The sequence below is a fragment of the Diadema antillarum genome, unplaced genomic scaffold (genome assembly GCF_040938485.1).
Source record: "Diadema antillarum isolate AM-2024a unplaced genomic scaffold, OU_Dant_1.0 scf00000082, whole genome shotgun sequence".
Classification (NCBI taxonomy): domain Eukaryota; kingdom Metazoa; phylum Echinodermata; class Echinoidea; order Diadematoida; family Diadematidae; genus Diadema; species Diadema antillarum.
Window position 1 is genome coordinate 101,913 of NW_027270971.1, and position 19,614 is coordinate 121,526.

Sequence of the window (19,614 nt, forward strand, 5' to 3'; positions counted from 1 at the left end):
TAAAATACAATATAAGGCCCACGAGCAGGGGCGTATCCAGGAATTCCGTAAAAAGGGGCGCCTTTACAAAATTAAAAGGGGGCACACGCAAATATACTCTCTAAAAAAATCGAGTGAAAATTTTCACTCTTGAAGAATTGGAGTGAATTTCGAGTGAAAATGTTCATTTTCACTCGTTTTAGATTGACGTCAGGGATCACTCCAAAATCTTCGAGTGGTCCCTGAGGTCACTCCAAAATGAGTGAAAATTAACGTTTTCACTCGAAATTTACTCCAATTTCACTCTAAATTCACTCTTTTTTTTGTATTCACTCCTTCAAGAGTGAATATTTTCACTCGATTTTTTTTAGAGAGTAGAAATAGCAAAGATTATTGAATATCTGAATAAGAGAGAAGGGGGGGGGGGCACGATTATAAAGTAGACTAGATTGCAACATTTTGAGAACTGCAGTACATAATGAAAAGCAATATTTGTAAAGGCAAAGATCACTGTTTAGGATTTCCTTTTGAAATCTAATGGATCTGGAAGTAATGCAAATTGAATGCACACAAATTATGAAATGCATTAACACTTTGTGTGAATAGGCCCATTTACCTATAAAATGCTCATGGAAAATCAGTATGCTAGCAGTTCCTATGCTTGACGTAACAAGACTGGTGTGCAAGTAGGGCCCTATACTCACAGTGGAAAATTAAAATCTACTAACTATGGATTTTTATTTATTTTTTTTTTAATAGATTACTCCACTTGCCTTTCCAATTAATTTATAGTCGCGACCAATGAGTTCAAGGGGGTTGGAACTTGCATACTATACGTTGGACGGAGGTTGTAGCCTTGTTGTTGTTGTCGTTAATGTTTTTTGTTGTTGTTATCATTATTGTACTTTTATCTTTATTTTATTCTATTTTCTTATCATATATATATATATATCTTTTTTTCTTTTTTTTTCCCCGAGCTGGTCGGGAGTTAACTTGGTTTGTTGGGGAAAAACTGCCTTCAGTTATTTTGCCCGGACACGTAGTTTGGGAATATCATATCGCCGATATCCACTTCATAAACTTTTAATTCCTCTTAGAAGTCCATGCTCTTAAATATTTCATGTAACTGGTTTCTAATTATCTCACGAAAAAAGTTAAAATATGAATCCCAATCTCAACCAACTATTACACCAGTTGCTGCCATCATTTGTATTTTATCTGTAAAAAAAGAGAAAAAAATAGTTGTTAGAATAGATAAATATTATTTACGTATAACTCACGTAATATCAACATACTTCCAAAACCCAGGACATGATCGGTACAAATGTCATGAAAATTCCCGAGATGCATTTATTCCAGTGTTAAAATATTCAATAACCTCCCCGAAAATGTAAGAATAATGTACCCGGTATTTTGAAAGCTTTTTCATGAAAGAATGTTAGAGTATGTGTTATAGTGTGGATTTCATAACTATGTTTGAGCTAATTTGAATTTACGTGAACTTGTTTGTGTCACCCTCTTTGTAGCGTTTGTGTGAAATATATTCCTCTTCTTCTTTGTTCTTGGCATTTCGTTTCTGCTATTTCGTCATGCATTTTTATTATGTCATGCTTGTTGTTGTTGTATGTTTTTTTTTGTTTTTATTGTTAAATTTGCTTTGACTGATATGCTAGCTGTTGTGTGTGTTTGTTTGTTTGTTTGTTTGTTTTTGTAACTCTGTATTCACGATCTCTCTGAAAAACAGCCTCTCCTGGCTGATCGAGGGTATTTTTATCCCGTGATTAAATAAAATAAAACAAACAAACAAACAAACCAAAACTTGCATACCAGCCCCTTGAGTCCCTCAAATAATATTTGAGGGACTATTAATTATTTATAATACTATCCGGGGAATGTCCGGACACTTCAACGGCCGGGTAATGTAGATCAACATTCTATAAATTTAAAAATGCAACTCGATGCAGCTAGGTCTCTGCTATCCCCGGGTAGCGTTTTTTTTTTTTTTTTAAAGACGGCACAGATTGGGGGCATGGCGCGTGTTAAACCTATGGGAAAAACGTTGGGTTAGGGTTTTTGGTTAGGGCTAGGGTTAGGGTTGGGGTTAGGGTTAGGGTTAGGGTTAGGGTTTTATGGTTAGGGTTAGGATTAGGATTAGGGTTAGGTTTAGGGATAGGGTCCCCAATAGATTTTTAGGGTCCGCAATCTGCGCCGTCTAAAAAAAAACACGCCGGCCTAGCAGATACTGTAGCGCAGCATAACGAGTAAACATTTAACCACATTTAACAGCTGCTATATATAATCGACACGTGTCTTTACTTGCTGATGTAGTGGAGAGGGCATCTTCAAATACTAGTATGGGGAAGACAATCTACGCTGACACTGGCCTGCAAGATGCTGTTTCAGAGCTCAGCAGTAAAAAAGGTGTAATAATAGGATTACTGATCGGAAAGGTATGCAGTTTCAGAGACATTTTATCGCTGTATCGCAAACAATAACAACAGCTGTTTCGAGTATTAGGGAAGCACCAAAATGTAGCTTTGTATTGTCCCATACGAGTGTTTCTGTGTAGGGTTTCACGAAACATTCATTCGCGCCTAGCGCGACTGAGTCTGAGACAAGACGGGGACAGGAAGCGGACCCGGATGAATCATGGGATGGGGCGGTGTAGGAGTTCCGATATTTGTGACCGTGCATCACGAAACGAACAAAAATTCACACGCACTGATTTTGTGTGAGAGCTGAAAATAGGTGAAATAGATTCTAGGTCAACCTAGGCTAGGGATTTCCTAGCCAATCTTGACTTTTTGTTTCATATTTTCTGAAAGAGCAAGTCTTCGTTGTTCTAAGTCTAGACTATACAGGTAGATTATCAGCACAGTTTGGGATCAATTGGGTGTTCATCGGTTTTTCTGGAACACCTTTTTTGTAGAATAGTGTGATTAGGCGTTTCTCAAAGAGTCCTTTCATTTCTTAAAAACCCTGTCCATGCTCATCACTTTCAACTCTAATAATTTACATGTACAACTGTATATTTTTAGAACTCTAGAAGGGATGACGCCACTGCTTTGAAAGTTGGCGTTGATCATCAACAGAATATGTTAATAAAGCATGTATTATGTACAAATTCAGCTTATCCTGTTAATCCCTTCATTGTTGCTTTGGTGGTTATACTGTTATTTGTTCCATCCATTCATTGCACAGCAAGCACGGCTTGGTAAATATTATGCGCTTGAGTAGACCCTGTTGCTGTTCTTCAGAGCCTCTTTTCTCAGTTCACACTTATCAAGAGTGTGTACTTTCTTTCCAACATTTTAATAATATACTTGAAGAGTCCATTTGGATTGTCGCATAGTGAGTTATAATATATCATTTTAAAGCTTAGAGTCTGCTCTTTAAGAATCTGACCTTACCATAAGAATCCAAGTCTGGCGACTTTTTGTTGGTTTTGTGGTGCAGGGTCACATTTAGTCTATGTTATGAGTGGAACACAGTGTTGCAGTACCTGCTGCCTACTCATGAGCTCACGCAAGGAGCTGGCATGAACTTGAGTGGAAAGTCAACAAGATCGCAAGCCAAGACAGTACGATAAAGACAAATAGAAATCTTTGACTCGTTACAAAGTTTTGAACATGTTGAAGAATGTGCGATCCAGAGAGTATGGTTGGGTGTCCAATGCATTGTATTGACACCCTAACATTTTTCTATCAATAGAAACATGAGTAATCTCACAATTTGCTTAAAATTTTACTCACGTGGAGGAAATTCTCTGGATTCACAAGCGCGCTCTGAAAATACAATCTGGTACTAGAATATATGTACGGTATATGAAGTAGCGCTCTCGACTAAGTAAATTAAGCTGGCCTCTATGCGTATATGCTCTAGATAGATGGCTGCTTCGAACGCGTGGGGTGTTATTTTTTATGCACTCAGTTTCCCTGTATATTGAAATTGACCACCTCACCTTCTATTGACAATTAATATTTGTAGATTTCTATAAAGCGCCCATAAATTCCATTTTGCTAAATTTAGGCAATTTAGAGTGAATACTTGCTTTCACCTCATTTCACTCGGTAGCTTAGCCCAGTGAAGAATCCAACAGTCACACCATTGCCACTTGATTGCACGTAGTCCCATGCATGCGTACATTTTCGTTGTGTACGTGCAATGATAGATGGTGGTCGGTTTCTATGCACAGTGTCGATGTGAGGACACCTACCATACTGTACATGTAGCACTACGTATGGCCGAGCATGCCTAGTTTAAATTAATGCCATGGTGTAAAAAAACTGCGTCAAGCAACCTGCCAAGGTTGGACCTCCCATGCCAGAATTTGAGCGTTTGCAAAAGCATAAGATTCAAGTTCTTAATTTGTAGCCTGTGGTTGAATTTTGATTGGCGTTAGATCTATGCCTTCTGGTCGTATTATGGGTGGCTGGCTTTACATCACTCATCAGTGCAGTGTACCTACTTGCGTACCATAGTGCTTTCTTGACATCATGGGATGGAATGAAAATGGAGCAGTTCTCAGCACTGCACTGCTAGTGCTACTCTACTGTCTCTATGCAGTTTGCTGGACAGGATTCTTAGAAAACCAGGCTCCGTCCCCGGTACGATTGTAGCAACAGCATGTAGAAGAAAATATGGGAATAACTTGTCTCTTGACTGCGAAAACTAGTTTCCAAAAGTTGATTTGATCTATAATACTTTATACATACTGTGCATTTATGCATTATTTCATCTTTTTATGCAGTGTGCATCACAAAAGGACACAGTGGTGTATCTAGTTCCAACACCCTCTGAACAAAGTGGAGACAGTAGCCATGGTAACCCATCATCAGTGGACAGCTACAGTGAGCAGTGGATAGCTGAGCATGCCAGACAGGTTTGTAGGTTATCCTTGCCTTCATGTTTCATCCTGAAGTTTGCATGGAAATCCACTCGCCGCACTGTACAGAACAAATTACTAATACATGGAAAGGAAGCATGTATTGGGTTGAAGAAAACAAAAGAATACGTGCATTATTTCTTTTTCACTCTCTCACATTAAGTACCTATTACTTTTACTTGTGTAATTCTCTTATTTTGAAGGTAACATGCACCCTACCTGGTGGCATAGGCATCACAGGTGTATTCTACTCATGCCAACCCGGGGAGTCCTCACAGGGGGCCATAAGGGCCCGCCAGGCACTCTTTGCCACCTTCAAGCTACTGACCAAGAGACGTCTGATGACTGTAGACCAAGGAAGAGAAACTCTAGACTGGTGTGCTCTCCATATATGCCAGGCAACAAAGAAGTATCCTTTTGCATTTCTTTGAAAAAGTGTCTCAGATATACTCTAGTAGTCCCTGTCTTAAGCTGAAGAATTTGGAACTTTCAAAAGAAATTCATGCATAAGTATTACAAGTTGAGAAAGTGATTAGCACTATTAAATCTGAGGAGAATTTGCAAGAACGGCCTGTAATGTAGTCACTTCGATTTGGGAAGGTGGTGGGGGGGGGGGGGGGGGCACTTTTGTCGGTGAACACCTTTCATGGTATCCCCCAATACGTGTGCTGGAGGATACAACATTGCACTTTTAATTTTGATAGGTCAGTGTTGTACTGCCACTGCTGCCGCTGGCATCACATTTTTAACATATTGGCCTTATTTCTTAGTAGAATTTCTAAATGTTCGCATGGAGGTACATCATGTATCTTTTTTTTTGGTCATAATTTTGTATACCTTATAGTAAATTCCCAGACAGGATGGACAAGTACATGTAGCTCTTTTTTAGCTCACCTGAGCCGAAGGCTGTAGTTTCAAGTTTGTTCATGGCGGAATCAGGGGTGCATCCCTTGGGACCCAGGGGAGGGGGGTGGGGAGGGGTCCTAATGGGGCCTAAATTGTACCTTTTAGTCTTCTTCTTGAGAACCCCATGACCCATTTTCACCAAACTTGGCAGGTAGTATCCCTAGGGGGTTAGGATCTCAATTTGTTAAAATGGGCACCCTGCCCCACCCAGGGGCCCCCCATAGGGCCCAACCCCCAACCCCCCCCCCCAAAAGGAATCTTTAAAAATCATCTTCAAAAATCATCTTCTCTAGAACCAAAGTGATAGAGCTAAGATAATACTATGAGTTAGTACATTGATGACTGTAGTTTCAAGTTTCTTCATGGCGGAATCAGGGGTGCCCCCCTTGGGACCCAGGGGAGGGGGGTGGGGAGGGGTCCTAATGGGGCCTAAATTGTACCTTTTCATCTTCTTCTTGAGAATATCATGACCGATTTTCACCAAACTTGGCAGGTAGTAACCCCAGGGGCATAGAATCTCAATTTGTTCAAATGGGCACCGAGTCCCACCTGGAGGGCCCCAAGGGGCCCAAACCTCCTAAAATTAAGGAATCTTCTCTAGAATCAGAAGTAATAGAGCTAAGATAATACTATGAGTTAGTACATTAACTCTTTATTTGCAATGGTGGAAACCCCCTGTGTGCCACGTTATTCTGAGACATGAAGGAAGTCGTGCTTTGAGAAAGAATTCTGTTTTTCCAATCTATATAACTTTTGCAAATTTCTGTTAAGCTGGCCATAAGAGTGTGCAAAGTTGAAGAGGAATGCCAAGCTTTACTTTAATATAAATTGTATGACAAATAATTATAATTATATTTTTGATGACCAGTTGCTACATTACTGTAAAGGCATAACTTTTGCACATGAAACCGTGTGAGAAACTTTGAATTTACACGCAAATTTAGTTGGGAACACCGCTTGATAGTCAATCACCACATAGAATGCAAGCTGTATGTAAAAGGAACAAGGGCGCGAGAAAAGCTGTCATTGTACCGCAGGATTAGGCAATTTATCGATCAGTTAAAGCGGATTAGTGCGTTTGAGCGGAATATGCGAAGTTGGCACGCCGTCGACTGAGTGGGACGTGCGAACATGGCACATAAAGAGTTCATTACTGTAGTTTGAAGTTTGTTCATAGCAGATCCAGGGGTGCCCCTCTTGGGGGTAGGGGGAGGGGTGGGGAGGTCCAAATGGGGGCCTAAATTGTACATTTTCTTCTTCTTCTTGAAAACCTCATGATGGATTTTCACCAAACTTGGCAGGTAGCATCCCTAGGGGTTAGGATCACAATTGTTAAAATGGGCACCATACCCCACCCCGGGGGCCCCAGGGGGCCCTCAATCCCCCCAAATTTAGGAATCTTCAAAAAAGGGGGGCTCTTATTGTACATTTTCATCTTCTACTTGAGAATGCCTGGTCAAATTTTGGTAGAGCTGTAAATGATTAAGATTAGTGACTGCGTGAAAGGTGAACTTGGGATACTCAGGTGAGCGCTAGACCCGCGGGTCTCTTGTTTGATATACATATATGTACGTACCAAGTAATTACTGTATGCAGAAAATGAACTTTTTCAATGTAGTCATTAACCTGTTGAGGACAGCCTGATTTTGCTATAATTTCCCATTGACAGAAGCCTGAGTATACTCGGGATTCGTCCTCAACGGGTTAACTACGAATGTACCACACTTTTTATGCTTTAACTGTGATGTACATTTGAAAGCTTTTCCTGAACACAGCGTAATACAGAACTGTGTGTAAAACCTTCAATGTTCTTGACCACAAGGTAATGACATAGATATTTCTTCCTAGTCAAGATGGTATTAATAATTTCTTGTTATTGATGTAGTATGGCTTCATATTCAGCATTCTCTATTAGGCATTGAAAAAGTAATTCTGTATGTTGATTGTTCCAGTTTGTGCATGCGCAGGAAAACAAAGAAAAAAAAAAGGTAATTTGCCATGAAAGGCATGTCATGTTTGTGTTTAAATTCCCTGAGATTTGTAGCATCTAAAATTAATAATTGTATTCATGTACTTCTTGTAAATAGCTGGCACATCCACATGACAGCATCAAAGTGTTCGTTAATGCTTCGAATTTGGCAATAATGATAGAAAAAGTGAGTTAATGCATTCAAAGAAAAGCAATGAATGGATGCTTCCTAGAGTGTTCGTATTGATGGGCCTTTCTGATCATCTCGTCTGCACAAGTTAATTCCTTGATTAAACATGGATTCCATACACTTGTTACATTGGCAACCCTATGCAGTATGTTGCATTGATAATAAGCGGCATGCCTAACCAACTGAGGAGAAAGAAAGGTCATTTTCCAAAACGTGCACACAAGCCAATTATGAAATGACTTATTGTCTGGATACCTACTACAGTTGTACATATGTAACTAAAATAGTACTGAAAAGATGTAGCTTAGATATTTGGACTATAAGTGTACTCTCTAGGTAAAGCTATACAAATTTGGGAATACATAAAGTGCATAGTGGTAAATGTGTCTTACTCCATAAACTTTTACAGTTCATAACTTTTTGTGTGTGTCTGATTTTTTCACCAGATTTTCACTGATCTACTTTTCTGATTTTTCTGTTTTCAAAAAAAAAAAAGAAAAGCAGAAATGTCAAGGGCAGAACTTGCGCTGTCTGGGTCGAACCAGTCCTTCATGTCAAGCAAAGAAATAGGTCTGCAAGGAATAATTCTTTTTTTTTGTCATCTTTTAGTGCACTGCTCGTCCAGCTGATCTGAAGTTCCAGTCCAATGTCCAGCAGTGGGCAGTGGTCCAGAGTAGCCTGAGATTGAACGTTGGTGTCCATCTCGGGTCAGCTGTGGCCGACTGTAGCCAGTACAGCAAGCAGCTTCTAGTAAGTACCTTTCAATTGACATGCAAGATGGGACAATACATTATAATTATAAAAATGGTAATGCTAATGCTAAAAAAATGCTAGTAAAGTCAGTATTCATGTGAATATTTTAATTTTTTGATTTATATCAGTATCTACATTATTAAAAAATTAGTCGTGTATAACATTGTTCTGCTATCTTCTGGTACTCTATTTGCTTTGCAACACATACAATGGTAATCGTGGAGGGTATTTCATGAAGCGTTTTGGTCGGATATTTTTCTGACAAACTGTTACAAGCTACTGAAATTCTTGCATCTGACTGGCTGAGAGCAAATTTGTCCGACAACTTTGTCGGACAAAATGCTTCATGAAATGCCCCCCCTGGGGGGCGTTTCATCAACATGTTCGTCAGAGTTTTCACCGACAAATTTGCTATCAGCCAATCAGACGCAAGGATTTACACTGACAACTGTTAAAAGCTAATGAAATCCTTGGTCTGATTGGCTGATAGCAAATTTATCGGTGAAAACTCCGACGAACTCGTTGATGAAACGCCCCCCTGGTCGTCAGAATCATGCTTGCACCCACATGGCTTTCCATACAATGTATTCATCATTCTAGCAAGAACAAACAAAACCAAACAAAAAAGCAACAACACATTACTACTCTTGTAAAATTGCACACTTCAAAGTTATTCCGTCCATGTTAGTTCCAGGCTGAATGAGGTATCCTGTTTCTGTATGAGTTGTGGAGCTCTGCTTGTATGCTTTGCATGAAATCAGATCCACGGCGCTCACTACACTTGTATATCCATCCTTCTGTTTTGTCTGTTCTTTGTCAATTTTACAGGAGTTAGTAATGTGTTGTTGCTTTTTTGTTTGTTTGTGTTTGTTCTCGGTAGAATGATCAATCTGGAAAGCCATGTGGGGGGCAAGCATGATTCTGATGACTAGGATTACCATTGTATGTGTTGCAAAGCAATTTGAGTACCAGAAGATAGCAGAACAATGTCATACATAACCAACATCTTGAATGTAAATACCATTATGAAATCATATAATGATTGATACTGTATCACTTTTCATTTAAATGCTGACTTCATTATCATTTCTCTAGCATTATTAATACCAATATCATTACCTCCGCCAAGGGAGGAGGTTATGTTTTCGTTACCGTTGGTTTGTTCGTTAGTTAGTTTGTTAGTTAGTTTGTTTGTCCGTGTGCAAAATAACTCAAAGAGTAGTTAACGGATTGGGATGAAACTTGCAGGAAAGGTTAAAAATGACACAAGTAACAAACGATTAACATTTGATAATGATCTGAAAATTTTTGGGGACTCTATGAAGGAATTTTGATGTTTTGTCAGGTAGGGTCAATGAACTTGAGAGTTCAGGCTGCGCGTATTTGAGGTTTGCCTGCGCGCACTAAAGTGTGTGCTCTAGTTTCTGAGGGGGTGAGGCGCGCCGTGCAGCTGAAGGCTTATGACGTAACAAAGGCTTCTATATTTGGAAATCTGGCGACTTTTAGCACCGATGTTGTGTGTACGTATGATATCTCTATGGAAGAACAAGATCAGTGTAGTGGTGAAAATAAGCTTCATGCTTGGCGGAGGTCTGCGCTCTCAGAGTGCTTCTCTAGTTATTAAATGAATTTGGATCCCGGGCACTCACTGTATCCTCCCTTCTGTGTCTCCGTCTTTTTGTTACATTAACGCAGGCAAGGCTACACCCGGTCAGCCAGATGATTGAGGATGCCTCGGCCTTGGTGGACGGTCAGTTGAGGAGAGGCTCAGATCCCCTGGAGGGTCAGCCGGCCAAGGTAATTGTGACCAAGGAATGACCATTGACCCAATGAGGAGGGGCTGATTTTGCTACAACACACATTTCCCATAGACACCTGCCCAAGTACATTGTATAATCTGGACTAGTTTTTAACGGGTCAATGTGACTTTCTTGACAGGAGGGATGAGCTCATGTATCCTTTTTCACTCATTCCATCTCAAAATAATGAAAGCAGCTCAGTTCATGAGTATCAGAAACTTGTACACTAGAAATCCTCAGCAGTGGGCCATTGAAAAAAAGAAAGAAAAAAAAAAGAAAAAGGAAAGTAGGGGGCTCATTGTAAACTAAACTTGTAAAATCAAACATAAAGTACAAAGCCCAATGAAAGTTCAAGTACAATGGGCATTGAGTTTCTGGATTTGCAGTAAAGAGATAAATAAAGCTGACAGTATGTAAAAGTGTCCATATCCATGTAGTTTGATACAAACTGTTTGATCTCATTGGGATGATGTACATAATATATTAGAGAGTTTGATTTTAACCCATCTTTTGTTTTATTTCACTGACGACTGCAGAAGAAAGGTGGGAAGAAAGGAGGAGGTGGTGCAAGAAGCGATGGAGGTGTTCACACTGTTGAACTTCTGACAGGAAAGGTGATTAATTTGTGAAGATATGTATAATTGTGTTATTTCATTATGTATGTATCTTATTTTTTCTGTAACACACTTTGTACTCCTTTGAGTTTTATGCATGGATACACCTAGCAGCAGACGCATTACAGTCAATCCTTTCCGTAATGAAAAAAAAAAAAAAAAAAAAGGTAGCCTCTACAGATAGGGGGGGGGGGGGGGGAGTAATTTTGTAATGGCTGTATATGACAGACGACTGTTAATGCGGGGGCGACTGCAGCTGGAACTTTGCCTCTTGTGGTCTTGTGGTTGCACACTGTACATTACTGTATATGAATGGGAATTATTAAAGAGAAAATTAACCCAAAATTATGTGAATTCTAGCAAATATAAAAATGTTAGAAGAACATATCAGTAAAGTGTGCAGAAATTGAACTGTCCATTCCAAAGTAATGAAACATCTACAAGTTTTGATTCAATGCGGATGCAGCCATCGCTTGAAGAGAAGTAGAATGGTATGTAGGAAACTTGATGTACTATACTTATGTTTGAAGTGATATTAGTGCCACTACCTTCTTAATGAGATCAGTCAAGTGCTTGCTTCCTTCTGCTAGCAAGTGGAAATAATGAGGAGCTCTGCAGGACTTAACTGGGATCCACTGAAAATCATGCAAGAAAGACTTTTTTTTCACATTTGCATTGAGTTGCAAGAAGAAATTTATCCCCCCCCCCAAAAAAAAAAAAATAAATAAAAGCCCACACCAACAATAAGCAAGCAAACAAACAAACAAACAAAACGTCAGTGCTGTGTAATCTTCATTGTCTTCATGCTTGGCAAATAGTAAGGGTGTATTTTTGTCTCATGAAGTGTTTTTTTTCCAACATGATCAGAATGACATCTCAGTGAAGTCGAGCAGCATGGAGCAAAGTTCGGTCAAAGCTCACATCCTCATCACCGGGGTGATGACCTCCAAGGCTTATGTGGATCAGAAGGCGACTGTGAATGATGCAGAGCAGGTGAGCTGGAGATAGCCTTTAACTCTTCCACTCCAGAATAGCTTGCTGTTTTATGTAGTCGGTGGAATTTTATTCGTGTGGTCCTGAAAGGGTTAAGCATTGTTGCATTTCCGTCTGTCCATTCTCAGGGTATGATCGGGAGCACACCTGCGCACCATTATATGAAAGTTTTCAAGCGTAAAAAGTTGTCTGTATCTGACAATTTTTTGGTGATAATTGCAGTAAATTTTTTGTTTTGATTGCTGAGAAGTTCTTGTCACTGACTGTCACTATGGTAATTGTCAGAGACTGACAATTTGTCAGGGGTTACAACTTTGTGCCCTAATGTGCTTCAAAATTAATTCTATTCTCTGCGTGGTCTGGTCACAATGCTTTGGTGGAGTAAGACAGGAGACAGAACTGTCCTGGTTTGAAATTGTACTGAACATATTCTTTTAAGCACAATGTGTTTGTATTGTGAGGGACTTGGCAATGCTTTTAATAGACTTAAGTTTGCAGACAATTTATTGCCACCCCCCCCCCCCCCCCATACACACACTCACAAAAAAGGAAAGAGAAAATGGAAAATAACAATGAAAAAGACCTGTGAGTGGTTGATACTTGTGTGATATTTAAAAAGAGAATGATTTCATCACTGAACCTTCTTTTATTTTTGTGTGTGAAAGTTTTGTTGTGAACATCCTTCGTTCTGTGATCACAACTACGTATTTCCTGTTTCTTCATCTGTCTTGTGTTGTCATGTCAATGCATAGAATTCATTACAAAGATACAACTGTACTTCCTTTAAAAAAAAAAGTCATTTCTATTTTTTTTTAAATTTTTTTTGTACATCATCATGGTAGTCACACTAATTCTAACGTTTGGTTTACTGCAAGCAATGTAAATGCACTCAATAAAAGTTAATACGCCCTCTACAGGCCGTCAAAGAGGATCTACTCCGCAGCGTCCACGCCCGCTTCGATCTCCTGACCGATGACTTGAGGCAGAATGCCAAAGCCGATGTAGATTCCGAGGAAGGGAGAACAGGTGTGGTTGTTTGGGGGATCATCCCACAAGACTGACACCCACGAGTCATACAGCCCATGAGTTCGACATTGAAAAGAGGTCCATGAGTCATACAGCTCAAGAGTTTGACACTCGGTAAAAACAACCCACGAGTTTGACAGATGCAACACAGGGTTTAATGTGTCGGGTCTTGTGGGCCTTGTTTCCTTCTGTTGAACTTGTTGGCTGTATGACTTGTGAGCTGTATAAGTCAGGGGCCGTATGACTTGTGAGCTGCATGACTCGTGGGCTGTATAACTCTTGGGTGTCAGTCTCATGATGTGCACCCGTTAATTCTCTCACTGTACAATGTATGACTAAGAACAGTTTGGGGGGTTTATTTCCTTTAACAATTTAACCCATTGAAGATGAGTCCCGAGTATACTCAGACAGGTGTCTATGGCAAATGCGTGTTATGGAAAATCAGCCCATCCTCAGCGGGTTAATATGGGCCAGTTTATACTACTGTTAGTAAATATGAAGATGAAGAAATAAATGCTGACCCCTCTCCCTCATCCCACCTCCCACACACATACACATTTACATGAAATCATAATGAACTATTTAATGAAAAGCAAGGAAGAAGAAGAAAGGAAAGATGAGTATGTTATTAAAGGAATTCGTCCTCAGGGATCATGAAAAGTACAATTTCACTTCAAGGAGCATGACATTACCAAATTATGCGTCGTTTTCTAATTACATGTATCCTCATGCATGTTACTCCCAGTTCAGGTGAACAAAAGTTTATATGACAACTATAGGCCAGTTAAAAGTTAGCCTGAAAAGAGAGAATAAAATGTTGCAAGCAGAACAACTTACTATATGTGACCATGCACCTCAAAACGAACATAAAGTCGCACACACTGATTTTGCGTGAGGACTGAAAATAAGTGAAATGGGTCAACCTAGCCGGACTTACCTTTTTCATATTTTCTGAAAGAGCGGGTCTTCTTTTACGTTACGCCAAAATTTGGTATCATAAAACGGGCAGGAAGTATGTTTTTTTAGCAGTTTATCTCAAACATTTTTGGTAGAATAATGTGATTAGATGTGTCTTTAGAATCCCTTTTTCATTTCTGAAAGACCTTGTCCACACTCTTCACTTTCAACTCTAATAACTTTTGAAAGGATAGTGCTACTGCTTTGAAAGTTGGCATTAATTATGGACAGAATGTGTTAATGAGGCATGCTGAATTTCACTTTAATCTGATAATCCCTTCATTGTTGTTACTCTGGTGGTTTACTTCCTGTTTTTTGTCCCATTCATCGCACAGCCAGCACGGTTTGGTAAAGAGTAAGCGCTTGAATAGACACTGTACTTCAAAGCCTCTTTTCTCAGTTCACACTTTTCCTGAGTTTGTGCTTTCTTTCGAATATTAAGATAGGTTAGGAGAGTCCATTTGATTTGAGTTATACCTCATTTTAAGGCTTAAAGTCTGCTCTTTCAGAATATGGTCTTAACTAAAAATTCATGTCTGGCGACTTTTTGTTTGTTTTGAGGTGCAGGGTCACATATACATGTAGCTTGTACATAGAATCTTGATATTTCCAGGTTTTTTTTATTTGTTGTTATTTTTTTCTCTACAATTGTGCCCGTCTTGAGACCAAATATATCTGAGTAGTTGTTACATGTATGTTATTAAAGACATCCAGCCAAGTGTAATTTGTTTTACTCTTGTGTGATAGAAAGAATTGAATTTTCTTCAGTTTTTATTTACACACAATTATTGGAAATTTGTAAAGCAATGACAGTGTCAATTTACTCATTTTCATGTATTCATATTGATTGTCAAAGAACTAATAGAAAAAAAAGTAAAATTTAATGTTTTGGTCATTTCCTCTTTTTTTTTCTTCTAATTTTGATAAAATTTCTATTATTGTGATTGAAAAACTTGAATCTTATTAGACTAACTTGTTGTGTAAGGTTAACTTGTGATCACAATGTATTTTGGTAGTGAGACATGAATTTTCATTAAGAGATACATGTATCTGTCTTTCATTGCCATTTTTTTCCCCTTCACTCTAGCACCCCCTGCAATGATTGTGACACCCCGGCGTGTGTATGCTAGACTCCCAAACAGCCCCATCATTGTCTCAGACTATGCATTTGCTGAGGAGGAAGCTGGGGAAGTGGCAGAGCGACTGTCAGAACTGCTGGACATCAAGGTTAACCCGGAAGAACTGGACTTGGAAGCAGAGTCATTGCCGGGTAATTATTGTCTTGCAGTCCATAAGTGACTCGCCACAACAAAAGGATCCGAAAATCGGGGGAGGTTGATTTTCTGAAAGTGACATGATATTATTTCCTTACTCTTCCACTTAACTTGATTGATAAGAGTACTCGGTCATGGAGATATCACTGATTTCATGAGAGCATGTAGAGTGGTCTAAGAAGTCAGCGTTTCACGAAAACCGCCTTCAAAGTTTTCCTTCCAATGCAATCATGATCAAGGGGAGGTGCAGACAGTTTCACCTCTTGACAATAGAAGGTATGATCATAGCAACCTCCGCATTGTTCATTCAAGCTTAATGCCAGCGGTCTATGAATGACCAATCAGTAACCAGGATGCCATGCACCGACCAATAAGATCACTCCCTTGTTGCTCGGGGCGGAGTCTATCAGTGGGCATAAATCCAAATCTTTAGACATGTTTCTATTCCATATTTTGCTGAGGGCAAGTCCCAAGTATACACGGGTAGGTGTCTATGTGAAATGCGTGTTGTAGCAAGATCAGTCTGTCCTCAATGGGTTAATAATGCGGCAGTAAAGTCAAAATATGCTAAAGGTGTAGAAGAACAAGATGATCAAAATTCTTGTATCATTCAGGATCACAGAGACGGACTAAGGCGCCTTGGCAGATTACACGCTCCAGGAAAACAGCGGCGCTCCCGCTCAGCGGTCTTCTATTGTTTCGCCGCGTTCTTTTAAATCCTCCCATTCAAAAGCCCGCTTTGCGGCGCTTTTAGCACTTGGCCCGTGCGGCGCTTTTTTCAAGGAGCCGACCCTTCACAAAATCTGGGCGTCAGAGTGCGTACGTTTCGTTTTAGCTATATAGCGCCCTCTCCGTTAGGATATGAATAACACCTCGGAACAGAAAACCTGTTTAATAATCTCTTGGTGTCCACCTATTCTACGACTTCAGTCCACTCTGACAACCGGGAAACTCAACAACTTTATAAAAGCAAAATATACACAAAACATACGCATTCTATCCAACATTTTCGTGACTTTTAGTTACTGTGTTGTGTCATATACAGGTTTGTACATTCTTCCCCATCATCTTGATCTATGGAGTTGCAAGTTTTTTTGTTGTGTTTTGTGTGTGTGTGTGTGTGTGTGTGTGCCTTTTTTTTTTTTTTTTTGGAGTGAGTCATTCCAAAAACAAAAGTCTCTCCTCTTCTCCTGCAGCCTTGCAGTGAATCTATGTAGACTATGAATAGTGAAATAAATGTCTTGATCCACATCGTATTTTTTCCCACCGTCATGCTTCTACATCAATAATTCTCAAGACTCCAAGCTACAGTATCATGACGCTGAAATTATTTCAATCAGTATTTCCTTTGAACAACACCAAAGTCAATCATACGCGTTTTAAAACACCCAATGTCAAAAAGCAATTTCAAGTCCATACCACCTGTCGAACTATCATTCGACCTTGAATATCAACACGGCAGTTTAAACATCCACAGCCACATCGCGCACGCATGTATTGATACACACCATAGAACACGGTTACCTGTCGTTTTCTTTTTATCGCTCTTTTATACTGTTATATGGCAAAGCGGCTGTACTTTGTGTAAAATTATGTACGAAATCATTACAAAAGTATAAAGATATACTACTAGTGTAGAAAATGAACAACAACAACATACATGCATGGGACGTGATGGATGAAGACACTAATTTCACCTTGTAAACATTTACACATGGAAACCAGATTATACTACCGGTATATATATATATATATATTGTTTTGTTTGTTTGTTTGTTTGCTTGTTTTTGCTGCTGCATGCATGGTATCTCCTAAAATTTGAATCCGACTCTTTCGGTCAGCTAGCGAACTGATGTATATTGTGTGACTATTAAAGACTGTTAAATTGGACATGTCAAGTATTAAATAATTTATTAATCTCTTTATTTATTCATTCATTTATTCAATGTACTTATATATTTATTCATTTATTCATTCATTTATCTACTTATTTATTAAACTATTCATTAACATATTCATTTAGTTAGTTAGTCATTCAAACGTTTATCTAGGAAGAAAGAATATATTAGCAGCTGTTTTCATCGAAGTCCTGTGTGAACATATTTTGGGCAGTCAGAGACTACAGCCAAAAGATAGTGATAGAGAAGTCTGCCGCCAAACGATTGGGAAAGCTCGATCCAAGAGTGCAAAGGGCTGCTGCAAAATGATCAAAAGGGCTGCGAGATTATGACTGAAAAGGCCGCAGCCAAACCCACCAAAGGGCCGCGGGAAGAGCGCCAAGGGGAAGAGAATGTAATCCCAACAAAACGCCTATAGAATTCGGCGTATACAGAGTTGGTGGTACAGGGAATAGATTTCAGACACCCCGACCTGTCCATAGTGAGATCTCCGATCCCATTGTTATGTCCGGAGAAGATGGACACTTCCGCGACGGGCACCGTGAATCAATCATCACCCATTATCTTTCCCAAAACAAACCTTTGTTGTGATAGCAACGGAGGCTGAAACTGCGTGATTGGTCAGCTCCGTGGTGCATTTCCAGCAACATGCATATTAGTTCACAACCTCTATTTATTATAGAAGTAAGCTCAATAAATACCCGAAAAAAGTTTCTTCTCCTCGGAATGACGAATGACAGGTATAAACTCTAGATAGTCCCGAAGATCAAATTCGTTGCAGGTATATTTGATAATCACAGGCCTGCGAAAGGCCGGAAAATATTACGTCGCTGATGTATTAAAATGTAAAAAACAAAAAACAAAACAAAACAAACAAACAAACAAACAAACAAACAAACACGCATGCATTGCATGTGAAGAACACATACACCAAAATGGTCGCGGAAAGAATGACGGCAAAAGAATACAAACTTTCCAAAACATCTTTCTTCCTGAGGGACAGGTGTGTGGATATGTTGCGTGTGTGTGTTTGTGTGTGTTTGTTTGTGTAAGAGCTGACTTGTTTGTCATTTATACTATTAAAAAGTAATTAGTAAACGTCCATATGCATTGATATTGATATGCATACTGCAATCTCAATGACATCAAGCTGTTTTTGTTAAATATATACATATATATATATAATATACATATATGTACCATGTGTGTGTGTGTGTGTGTGTGTGTGTGTGTATATATTTACTGGCGGTTTGTCTCTCATTAGGTATGCATTGTAGCCCTGTGTATAGTTTTGTATGATCTAAGATTCCATGATTATTTTTGTTCTCCTCCATGATCGCTCTATGACTTTTGAAGTTCAAGTTCAAGTTCAAGTTCAAGTTTATTTAACCAATTCATTAAACATTTGACATTTTACAAAAGGATACAGCATTAAGAATAATGAATGGTTTGTTTTTTTTTTATAATTAGTATCTCTCGAAATCTTTCCCACTGTCTAACTTTTTTATTCCCCGTCATGCTTCGATGTGATAAACTCCCAAGTTTCCAAACGACAGGTGTAATGTCGCGGAAATGATTTCAATCAGTGTTTTCTTTAAATCCAGGAAGAAAGAATTTTAGCAGCTGTTTTCATTGAAGTCCTGTTTGAAGTTTGGACAGTCAGAGACTGTAGCCAATAGATAGTGATCGAGAAGGCTAGAGCCAAACGATTGGGAAAGCTCGATCCAAGAGTGGAAAGGGCTGCTACAAAATGATCAAAAGGGCTGCGAGATTATGACTGAAAAGGCAGCAGCCAAACCCACCAAAAGGCCACGGGAAGAGCGCCATGGGGTATAGAATGTAATCCCAACCAAACGCCTATAGAATTCGGCATTATACAAAGTGGGTGGTACAGGTACAATAGATTTCAGACACCCCAACCTGTCCATAGTGAGATCTCCGATCCCATTGTTATGTCCGGAGAAGATGGCTGATCTTGGAATTATGAACACAGTCATTGCATATACAACTTGGAAGGAAGGTATTCCTGACATGCTCTCATACAAAGATCCCCTTTCTCTTCATTACCACAAAGTCAAATTGGATGATATTTCCTTTATCGTGTATAAAGATGGGGGTAATAGTTATAGTTTTGTTCCTTAAAATTGATTTTGGATTGATTCACTACTTTTACACAATTATTGCGGAAGGTCCGATTGTATTTCTTTTTCTGGGGGGAGACATACGGTCGAACTTTGTTTATCTCAAGTAAGATGATATTTTAATGGCTATTGTCGAGGGTAACTGACCATCGTCTGATAGTATCATAACAGTTCAGGGAAAACCCACCCTTATCATACCATGAAGACTTCCTAGACTCTGACAGCAGAGC

At 39.3% G+C, this 19,614-nt stretch overlaps 1 protein-coding gene across 1 annotated transcript; it reads left to right on the plus strand.

Moving 5' to 3' along the window:
* Positions 1-2,314: 2,314 nt before the first annotated feature.
* On the plus strand, positions 2,315-16,099 carry LOC139717779 (protein odr-4 homolog). The gene is made up of 11 exons (XM_071629280.1): positions 2,315-2,429; positions 4,730-4,861; positions 5,068-5,273; positions 7,556-7,592; positions 8,539-8,679; positions 10,378-10,479; positions 11,018-11,095; positions 11,963-12,088; positions 13,006-13,114; positions 15,159-15,341; positions 15,960-16,099. Exons 1-11 carry the CDS (start codon positions 2,334-2,336, stop codon positions 16,097-16,099), a joined length of 1,350 nt encoding a protein of 449 aa, XP_071485381.1. The 5' UTR covers positions 2,315-2,333.
* The last annotated feature ends 3,515 nt before the right edge of the window (positions 16,100-19,614 follow it).